The 12,212-nt window shown below is 38.3% G+C and overlaps 1 protein-coding gene across 2 annotated transcripts in view; it reads left to right on the forward strand.

Annotated features, from left to right (window-relative positions):
• The window catches only part of LOC105689182 (ubiquitin carboxyl-terminal hydrolase 48-like), a 50,529-nt gene extending 46,779 nt beyond the window's left edge, over nucleotides 1–3,750 (forward strand). For both annotated transcript variants that reach the window (XM_012406022.3, XM_048655281.1), the window contains one exon: nucleotides 2,938–3,750. In XM_012406022.3, the coding sequence (XP_012261445.2) occupies nucleotides 2,938–2,960 (23 nt within the window). In that variant the 3' untranslated portion in view covers nucleotides 2,961–3,750. The remainder of the gene's footprint in view (nucleotides 1–2,937) is intronic.
• Nucleotides 3,751–12,212: the final 8,462 nt, after the last annotated feature.

The following is a 12,212-nucleotide window of genomic DNA, read 5'->3' on the forward strand; positions in this document are numbered from 1 at the left end:
TCCGAGCGAAGATCCGGAAGATCGGTCCACGCCACACTAGCGTGGGATTGAAAGTATTTTTGAGTTTTCAATTTTGTCAACTTGATCGATTCGTCGCATCTCGTTGCAACGGAAATCGATAGCTTGCGAATTCAGCGATCCTCGGGCCCAAGAGACCTGAGAAATGATCTTATAGAAAGCATCGCACCGTATACGAAAGTGCTCAAAGGCCTCGAAACGACATAATAGTTGGCCAACGTTCAGATTGCTGCACGGGAATTCACCTAACTTATATTTATTATTACATTACCAGACTGTCGGAGTGTTGTAGTATAATTCAGGAGGAGGTTAACCGCGCATGTGGCGTTTCAGGATATACTTTATACACGCACGCGGATTTACGTATTATATATTATACGTATATATCCTTCCAGGACGGCTTCGAGTTCGGATACGAACGAACGACACACACACGCACCGTCGAAATAGTGGTGACTTTTTTCCTTTTTCCGTTTGAGTCGATGTAGCATAGCGCGCCGACTAAATTACGAATTTCTCGCGTGGTAAAAAATGTAACGTAGGTATGTGTCTGTCTACATGAAAAAAAGGGAAGACCGAGGTGAAGAAAAAGGAGGACATTCGGATGGAAAATAAAAAATGAAAAAAAAAATCGGGACAAGCTTGCAATTTTGTTCAAATTACAGGCACCGAGAATTGGGGTAGTTTACGCCGGGACCCAAGGATATATTATTTGTATACGCGATCGTCCCGTGATCTCGTTCATCTTTTTCTTATTCCTTTTCGGATGGTTACAACTTTTTTGCAGTCAGGTTTCTCATGCGGTGTAACAAAACGCAAAAGTTGACCGTGACGAAGTTGACGGTTTCATTTAGCTTATACAACGATATACACGCGCGTTGAATGTAAAAATACGCGGATGAATAGTTTTCGATGAAAAAGAATAAATAAATAAATGCGGGTTTAAAAAAAAAAAAAAGAAGAGAGTCAATTGGAATTTGCGAAGTTGATTAGTCGCCGATGGTCTCGCGATCGTCTTGTTTTCGTTTTCCTGCTGTACGCGCGTGCACGAGTTTGATTTGTTCGCAATCTGGTCGGGTGCAAAAATGTATCGAAAATAAGACGGCTCGAAGCCGGGGCATCTTAATAAGGTCTTCGCTCTGGATCTCCGCCAAACTGGGAGATGCCCCTATATATCTGTAGAACGTCCCGCAAGGAGGCCCCGGAGGGTGGCGAGAAAAGAGGAGCCGAGAGGGTAGAAGGGTGAGAAGGAATTTTTTGCTATTAGCTAAGTATACGGCTCTGGCTTATGTTAAGCTTTAGCAATTATTTATCATAGTCAACTAACACAAAGCGAAACAAAAGAATAATGAAGCAATGAACAAGATACTCCATCCCTTCTTCTTAACGTGACATCGTTAATTATATCTTTTCGTTTCTTACTCATACAAAATATGCTGTGCATCTTCGGTCTTCGGAAGCTGCTCCGGACCGACGTTCGCTTCTCTTTCTCTCGTGGTCTTTTTATTTCCCCTACATTTTTTTCACGCTCCTCTTCAATTTGTTTATTCAAATTTTAAACCCCTCGTAACCCGGCGCTTGTTCGTCCTACTGCGATATCGAAAAATAGAGGAACGATCGGATTTTTAGCGGTTTCAAAAATTCTTGACTTTCGAAGCGTCGAAGTGTATTAGAATTGTACATAACTTAACCGCCCCTAATTGAAAACGGAAGTCGTCGCGGACAAACGAGTTAAAAATTACCAGCTACCTCGATTTCCGGTAGCCCCGCCGCGTCTTTCGAAATTACCTTTCCGTCACGAAACGATGCTAAACATTTTCTCACCTAGTTTAGAGACCACTGTCATTTCTAACTCGGTATAGTCTCGCCACTCTACTGATGTATTTTTAACCGGTTTAAAACGAACCCATATAAAATTGCACCGTCGAAATTCCGAGGGAGGCTAACCCGAGATTACATTATTTCACCAGGGCTTCGAATCAAATTACTATTCTTATTTTCTATAATTTCAAATCAACAAAGTTTTTACCTCGAATCACTCGGGTGCAACCTGTAGCTATACGTCGTACCTATACGTCGTTTCTTCAGTTCCATATTTTTTACACGACTTCGTCGAGTGAAAGTATGACGTTATAAATCACCCAATTTTTTCACATTCTTTCTCATTCTTTTTTCTTTCTTCCTCGACTCCGAATATCGATATCCAATCACGCGTTTTATCGAGATAATTATGCACGCCCGGTAAAATAGCGCAAATTTTTTTCCACTTTTCTATCAAATATAACGACAACTATATTATTTTGCGAGGTCCGAAGTTTCAGTAGGGAGACTGAAGAACCTGCATTTTTTTACACAATTATTAAACAAATAAACTAAATAAATCTCGTATATTAGAAAGGTATTTACAGCTATGTGAGGTAAATCAAGACGTCCTATGTGTCTTGTAGTGAGGTACACACGAATACCCACGTACCACTACGTCCTCCTCTGGCGATCGTTGGAAAACATTCGAGGAAGAGAAGTTATTCGAGCAGAAACAGCTTGAATGAAACGACTTAATGAACTGACAAGCTAGACGATTCTTTTATTCCGAACCCCAAAACCGTCGAAAACTTTTACATTAATATACGGACAATGTTGGCAGTCTTTCCTATCTCCACCAATAATTCCTTCTCTCGTCCTATCGAATATATATATATACTCTACTTTTCCTATTATCTCACCAGTTTCTCAACGCACCGATGTATCCCTACTCCGTGGATAAAAAGTGCAGAGAAATTTCAGAGGCTAGATTTTATTGGGGATTCATGTACGATTGAAAGATCATCGACAAATTCTTAGTGGCGAATCTTTTTTTTTTCATTTATTTATTTTTTTTTGGCTTTTTTTTCCATTTCTTTGCATAATTTTCTATTTCAGGGACGGAGTTGGTTCCGAGTTGATCTGGATAGCTGGATTCCGATTGCTATGAGAATGTTAATTTTTACCATTCCACATCGCAATTATCTATATAACTTTTACCAACTACGTATTGAACATTACTTTACTATTACCCTATCGTTAACTATATATATTTTTATACATGATCTAGATCTTATCTATTTTATAATCGCTATCTCGCAACTGTATAGGTATGTAAAGCAACGGGAAGAGATACAGAGAACAGAATCACGCATCACCAACAACGAAAATCAATGTATAATATGTATGTACATTAATTATATCTCTTTTTTCATTTTTTTAACGATTTTTTTTTTTTTTTTTTTTTTTTTCTTTTCTCATTTCGCTTAATTTCATTTCATTATTGTCGAAACGCTGATTGAAACGTATACGTATGTAAATACAATTTATTTCATACGTATATCGTTTGCTTATCATTAATATTAATATTATTATTTGTACATTATAATTTCATTTTCGAGATATACTTCAAAGTTATTGCTGTTCCTTGGAACGATTATATTTTTTTTTTTTTTTTTACATAAATATATGAACATCCGTGTATTCGATACATTGACAAAAACCAATAGGGGTGGAGAAAAGGGGAATAGAGAAAAAAAAAGGGGAAAATTAACTTCAAACCCTTGTAAATAAATAAAAACGCATATATATATATTGGGAAATGTACTAAATAATTCGCGATTATTAAAATCAACGTATACATATATTACAAAAGTGATGAAAGAAGTAACGGCAGAATAATTAAAAAAAAAAAAAATAGTAATATAATATCGACATAGTACATACTATAGAGAAAAATCATTGAAATTAATCATTATTGTCACTTAGAACTGCATATAAGCTAATACAACGCGACCTATACACGATATATGCTTTTTACGTATATATGACAGAGATTCGAAGTGTATGAAAGGAAAAAATAGGGGTAGCAATGATAATCTGATATCTTTCTCGCGATAGATTTAGCGATTTGATAATTATGTGAAAATAATTGATTAATCATTACATGTGTAATTATTCGAATAATCAGAGCTGGTAATTTTTATTTTTCACGATAACCGCACATAGGTAATTTCTGTTCAGTACTATAGACACGATTATATAACTATGACAGTGTAAATATAAGGGAGTGTTATCGGTAGTCGTAAATGCAGATATACGTACCTATAAGTAGTGTATGTAAATTATAAGAATTTAATTAAAACTATATTATATTATACATTTACATATATGTATATATATATACACCCACACAATTGTTACATACTGTTTGGGTGCATAATATATTTATGTATGTATATATATATATCTATATAAAATATTATGATAATGTTTCTGAAAATTTAATATAAAAATCATGAGAAAAAGCGATTAATGTATGTACGATAACGATAATTAATTTTTCATGCAAATTCATGTAATGCAATAGTTTTTCAAAATGCAAAGGTCCGTTCGAAATATACGTTACGCGCTCTGGAATTAGACATTTTTAAGATAACGATTAATCCGTAATCGCGCTCGTGGATGAATAACAAAGTTTAATTACGTGGTTCCAAGTTTAATGTAGTTAAGCGCATTGAACTTGCAACGTTCGAAGATTGTTTTAGCGGCAAATGAGGCAATGATGACTCGAATCTTCTGGACCACCTTGTAGCCCGTGTATACCAACGATACCGTATATCTATACAGAAGTCGGCGTTCGTTATGCGGTCCTGAAATTAATTAATACGCGGCCACGAGCACTCCTAATATTATGCCAAACACGAAAGATTTGGTAATAGTTACGTACGCACTACGTCATACGTTAGATCGAGAAAAATGAAATCGAAGAAGATACAATATATGTATAGATATCTTTATTCCAGTGATGCAGGGGTCGAAAGAGAGATGGGAAGAGAGAAAGAATTGGGCTTTGAGCGCCAGATTTTTACCCTCAGCTGCGGTGGTAGCCTCTTTTTACTCGTTTCACCTTAACCTAATCCTAACAAATGTGACACCCGTTAAGTTTTTCCCTAATTTGTCGGAGGGACCCGCATGGCAAAGCTTAACTTTGACTGAACGTTGCGAGAAGCCACCAATCCGCGTTTCACGAAACCCTCGGTAAATACAATTAATAACTATAATTTGAAAATTTGTTAAACCGAATACACCCACACGTGTATGGCCCTGCACTATAACACCGAAAAAAATTCAATTCCTTTCATTAGTCGATACGTCGGATCACGTATGCTCGATTATTATAAACCGCGACGCGCTCGATATCTCAATTAGATAAAAATCAGGTTGTACGTATGGCAAAGAAGAAAAGTTGAATAAAACAAATACCCGAAGCAAGAGTTTAACCAAATCTAGCGAGAATATGGTATTTGTAGTTAATATCGCGGGGTACTTTATACAACAATATCGCACTTCCGTTTATTATACATACACACATCTAGAATACAAATGAAATAGTATACATAGGAACTTGCAACTCCTTTCATTTGTCATCTCAGTTTTGCGTTTGACTTGCCAGTTTCCCCTATTGTCTGCCGCGAGTCAAAAGTATTGTCCAACATTTGCCGAAACGATTCATCCTCCTCTGATCACGGTCGATCGAATCCGGTTGAATTTTTCCTCGGTGGATCGAACGATCCGAAAAACGGATTCTTGGAAATTTTCAAACCGATCGGCGAACGCCTTCCGCGCTTTCGAGGGACCCCGGAAATCTCGCCGAGGTCGAAACCGACGCCGGGCGTCCCGCTTCTATGACGCCTCCCTCGTGTTCCGGTTTTTTGCTTAGCAGTTTCTGTTTTCTTCCCCAGCAAAACTTGAGACGCTTTTTGCCGGACCACAACTCCCTCTCACGATCGAAGCTTAAAGCCGGCCTAAGACTGCCTTAACTTCTCTTATAAAGTCTCCGGGTCTAGGCGGTTGCTCGAAATCTAAGAATCTATCCCTTGACTATTTGCACAGACCTGTGCAGATACATGTACACCCGTATACATACATAGCAATGTAAACTTGAGAGAGACATAGACCCCTTTTAAAGGAGTCTTCGGGTTCGAAGGACTCTGTCATTACATGTACGCGAGAATTCCCGCAAAATGACGATTGACTGACAGCGGAAGGTCGTTCGGTTTAAAAAACAGGTTTACTAGCTGTGTAATTAGACGTAAATTTAATTGATTTGCTATCAACTGATCCGTACCGAACGCCGTTGAAGATTATATTATATGATAAGTTATGTGATCGGGAGGTAAGTGACGATATGTTTATGCTGTTGTAATATCGAATGTGCAATACATATATATGTACCTACATATAAATCTATAACGAAGGTTTGGGATTTTTGAACGCGAGATACGGGCGCGAGGGGGCAAAAAGTAATTAGCATTAATTAATATCCATGAAAGTTGGAGTTTGATGCGCGTCCCGATGTCGCGTCTGTTACACTATACATATATGTATGTATATGCCGCAGGTCCATATGCAGGAAGATTTGGCGTCGGTCCGTGGTAGGTATATAGAAACGTGGAGAACCGCATGGCGCATATACACAGGCGTTCGATGCAGTCGGAGACGTTCGCGTCGACGAATTGATCTTAAAAAATTCATTCCCGGAATGATGTTTCCAATTCGCATCAAAATTTTTTGTAATTAATCTTTAGACCTGATGCTGCACCCGAGACCAGTCTGCTCCTGGTGCAGCGTATATCTACTTTTTGCCCACTCAGATGACAGTCGCTTATTTACAGGGCGCGGCCATCTTGCAGCTCGACGCTTGAGAGAAGTAGGTATACATACCCCATATATACCTTTGCACACGTGTACACTTGAATCATGCAAAAATAGGAAAATTCATAACAATTAAGTAAATATGAATTAATCAAATGAAAAATTCTGTCATACTTCCTCGGCATACGGCATATTTAAACAATCGACGTACGCTGCATCACGCGCGATTATCATTCATATTCGCTCGTGATAATCAGCTTGAATTTTTATTCGCTTTTCGTTTGAATTTTTTCTCTTTCTCTTGCGTATAATCTCCGCACAAATGACAGACGGTTCGACTCAATTATAATGACATTACCGCATGCGTTTTTGTATAGCCTTGGTATAGTCGCACAAAGTATAATAATTCAAAAAGTATATTACGCGATAACCGGGTTTGTATTAAGGGAAGCTCTGATACATCGATAACTCGTGAATTCCCGTGTGATAAGATTATGGGCGTTGTATTGTTTTGTACAACAAAGATGGAACAGTAATTTAGTCCAATGTACGCACCCATATATATACAAATTGCGCGCGATTTCGTACCACATCAATTTTATCGAGTCAATTGAAATTAACTCATTTATAATTTCCTATGAACAATTGTCCCAGGCCAATAGAAATAATATCCAGTAAGAGTCAACTGAGAGGAGTATATGTTTTATATATATATACAGTATCCATATAATATACACGATAGCGCGACAGCGATAAATTTTACAATTACTCTAAACTGCAATTAGCGGGTTAACTAGAATTTGAAAGATATCGTGTATATAGGCCCGTGTATATATCTTACAAATTAAAGCTTGTGGGAAAAATATAGATGATGTACAAAATTGAAGTAGACTAATTAGATTAATCGTTGGTGTAATTGGTAATTGCTATACGCCGCTACATAATACCCCTGCAAACCCGGGGCACGTTACGTAATTGGTTATAATATCGTGAACGGCGTCGCAGGAGAACTTCGCTGCCGATGTCGTCTGGATGGATCAAATTGTAAGATCGCTTCGGTAACTGCGTAAACTATACAGATATACAAGCATCACGGAAATTGTGGTTTTCCCAAATTAAATTCCCACCAATTATCCACATAGGACAATGTACCTAAGCCCGAAAATACCCACGCGTATCGTACCGTGTGTCGTGGTACCTATGTGTGCATTTTGTTAAAAATTAATCCTTAGAATCCGAGGATTCTACAGCCACCGCGGAGGAGCGAGTCGAAGTCGAGGCTTGGATGTTTTCTTGGAAACCCTTTGAAATCTACCGAAGCAGCTCCCGGAGCCAAGACGTCCTTTAAACCGATCTTTACCTTATTCAACGCGTGGTATATTTATACCCGGGTCCCTGTATGCCCAGTCACCGTCGTGTGGCTGCGACTGTCATCCGACTCGATTCTTCCGATAACGTAGCACCCTCGACGAATTATTCTCTGAATAATTTCGATACAGAGAGTAGAGAAGGTGGTGAATGAGAATGGATTTTGAATGACGAAGTAAAGAAATTTTGATCGGCAAATTTAAAGTTTGACAGCGCGAAGATTGAAAAGAATCTCGCCGGTGGACAGGGAGTGGGGGGTGGGTGGGGAAGGTTGCACGGGATATAGAAGAAATGAAATAAAAGGAATAACATTATAGCAAAAGGACGAAGGATGGGGAGCCCCAAACCCCAAGGATTTCTAAGGCTTTGTGTTATACCTATAGAAAGGCGCGGGACGCGACCGCCGACCAGGTTCCGAAAGAGGATGGGCTGCTCCTGCTCTGCGCGGCTACTGCCCCGTATTACCGCTGGAAACGGTAGCTAACTCGCACCGATGCGCTTTGGTTTTTGCTTAGTGTTGAGCTTTTGTTTCAGGTAGAAGGTTTTGTCCGTCCGGATAGTCCTTTTATTTTAAACTTTCATGCAGCGAGGAACTAATTTAGAAGGAGCACGATTCCAAACAGCAGCGCGTACTCCAACTGCATGGGAGCAACGCGTATAGAGCAAAGACCCATACAGCGGACTGTTATATATACATAGCAAAAACTAATCTGCGAGTATTAGCATTTCTAATTTTTCTATCTGGAATTAAAACGCCCCCTTAATATTCTTTCGGTATAACGTACCCTCCTCCTCCTCCTCCTCGTCTCCGTAACGTCCCGCATGAGCATGTGATATTTATCGTCCTGCGATCATCGGAAATCGGAAATACGTACGTATCCCATTTTTATAAATTATGTGGGTACGTGCAGTGCTTTTTGCGCGGGCATCGCGAAAGCTCTACTCAAAAAAAACGACGACAGTCTTCCTTTTTTGTATTTCGAACCCTTTCGTAGGAAATTAAATTCATCTTCACGTGGTTTACTCGTAGACCATGTGAGGACTGTAATAAATAATTATACGTACACGTGGTTCGAGCGGTAATGTATAATAATCGTACGAGTTTACGGTGTAATAATAATTAATAATCGAGCTTTTAGTTTTTCGTTGTAAAGGGATAAGGAGAGTTAAAAACTCATCAAAGTATACGTTATAGGATGTATATTAAATTCTAAAGTTCTTAATTGGGAATAACTAATAAGTGGGATTCCAAAGGTAAAAAGAGAATGGATAATAAATGGCCATGCAGCGCGTTGAACGCGTTCTCCAAGTTCCGTTGAATTCGAGCCTTTCTTAATCCACGTGGTTTAAGGTACACACCCCGCACGAGTGTGTACGCGCGGTTGAATTACTCCCTGAATAAAATGTAAAGCCGACGAAATTCGATATCAAGGACGATTCCATTTTCAAAATGTTCGCAAATTATGAACATTGAATATCGTACAACTACGTATAACGAAAGTTATTCCCGTAACACGACATGCGATGTTTAATTTAAATTTCCCGTGTCATAACGCATATAACGCGTGAGTATATAAGTTATAATGCAAACGGTAGCGCATCCCGTAGGATTATTATATATATTATATTTATTTTTTACGTTCATTTCAAAGGTTGTAAAAGTGAGTTTTACGAGTGTGAATAGACGCCGTCCAATTATACGGCTTAATTTAAATGGGATAATTACCTGGCAGCATTATACATACGTCTAATTGGGTTGCTTAAAATATTCATTTGTTTTACCTGCACACCGCCCAACCCCTACACTCCCAGAATATATTCTTATTACGTCTTATTTTCCCTCAGATATTTATTTATATTTATTGGTTCAACAACGTCGTGAAGGCGATTCGCTTTGTATTTGGTAAATTTCACCGTGCATCGTGACAGCTTATACTATAAATACCGCAAACTCATAATACCCATTTAACATCCATCGCGAACGATCTACCTACAGAAAAAAAAAATGATCGACGCGAATCGGTTCCCGGTGACCCGGAACCGCCACTCAATCTTTCGTTCGTGAAAAAAAAAAACCACATTTAAAAAGAAAACCCTTTTTTGGTCCGGGTTCACGAACTCCGTCGACCTGATTTGAAATCGCTAGGAACTATAATAGGCAGCTTTTGAGTATAGGGACTCCGAATTATACTGTTAGCTTTTTTCTCCCCCCCTTTTTTTTTTTTCACAAGCGTATAATACAATAGCAGCAGATGTCTCGAGGTTTTGAAGTTTTTGTAACTTCTTATCGGAGGCGGAAAAAGTTTTTGGTGATTAATTTATCAAAGCAACGCAATTATATACTGCACGTTATGCGGTGTAAATTCGGAAAGCTCATTCTCCCGCACCTGTCACGTACCTTGCCCCGCCCGAATTTTCACGCATGTTTTTATCGACTAGGTGCCTAACATCACTCGTCTACTATTCCATGAAATTTGAGTCATTAGTGATTTGGGTTATCTTGAAGTAATTATTTTAATTATAGGCTGAATATTTGTGTGACTAAATTTTGATAAAAATCGAGAATAATTCTCGTTCTTTATTTTGAGTAGAGGAAAATTTTGAAAGAGTCTTGCCGTTGGACGGGTATTTTATATACGGTTCAACACAAAGGCATCGTACGTGCGCAACAATCCCGTATCCCCGCAGTAAAGATTACGCTGCATAATCCGAAAATGACGAAACTTAGTTCGTGTTCTAATTGCGAATATGACTTTGCTCAATTTCTCCCCTATATAATATGCGTGCACGTTGCAGACTGCAGGGAGAGAAAATATATTAGCTCTACATATACCCAAGTATACATATGTACGCTGTACACGTGCAGTAAATATATACAGACCTTCTTTTCGGTTTTCAAATTCATCGGTAGGGTGATTTGTGCTTGCAGCTATAACCGTAGAGAAGATTTACTACCCGTGCGCAGGTACGTATCATAAAAAAGTTCCACTTGTACGTTTATTTCGACCAGGTGTCGTCGCCCAGATCAGGCCGAAGGTAAATTAATTTTATCATCACATGTATTTGTGTGCAATTTCTTTCTTTTTTTTCTTCGATAAAAGTCGACCGCCTCTTGGTATCCGCCATATTTTTCGATTACATTATTCATGTAATGGTAAATTACATGTGATCATTTCTATACAGGTTAAGCGTCAGAAAATTACAGGTTTGTGCTGCTTTTTTTTTTTTTTTTTTTTTTTTTATCTCATACCTACTTGAGACGAAGCGATTGAACTCATCCGACGGGACTATAAAACTATTAATTACTGTAACTCATCAAATCACACTTATCATTTTATAATCGAACGTCGAACGTAATTGATCGATTCGTGATATTGATCACACTTCATTAAGAAAATTAAATTCAGAAATAAGCCGTAAAAAGCACGCTAATTTGCATGCGGAAACGCATCGAACGACGCGAAGTTGGAGATTCGATGACATTATTTTACCCAGACGTATTTTACTACTCATTTAATCGACGATTTTCGATTACTGACAATTCGAAATACGTATGAGAATGCCTTAAAAAAAAAAAAAACGATTTTTGACCCCAAAAAACTCCGTCCACACGCAATGCATCAGCGCGCGTAGCACAGTGCCAGGAAGAATCAATAAACGAAACAAAAAAAATCCCCATCAAAGTGAAAAGTGTATCTGTGAGGCGATTTATTTTGAGGAAAATTTCGGGACTTTTATTTCCGTATTATAGGTGCACTTGAAATAATTCCGACACATTAAGAATCTCGCTTCTCACGTTAAACAAAGCACAGGTATTTTTTTTTTTTTTTTCTTTCTCTGGATGTACTTCTTTTCTTCCGTTTTTTTCACTTTTCTCATCCGCACACCGCCTCTCATTATACGTACGTACTACGTCCTATGTATAACAGGCTGGACAGTGAGACGTATCGCCGCGGTTATTAATGACGCTTTTGTAATTAAGATTTTTTTCAATTCTATTCCAGAGCGTTTAGGGATTGGTTTCCAGTCTATTCAATTCGTTACGTCCGAAAGACAACAATGCCGTTGATACAGCTCTATAGAATAAGGATATAAAGTTCGTGTTGCAACACCTGTACAACCAATGTATAAAGAAACGAACCGAATGC

Source organism: Athalia rosae, chromosome 5 (genome assembly GCF_917208135.1).
Source record: "Athalia rosae chromosome 5, iyAthRosa1.1, whole genome shotgun sequence".
Classification (NCBI taxonomy): Eukaryota; Metazoa; Arthropoda; class Insecta; order Hymenoptera; family Athaliidae; genus Athalia; species Athalia rosae.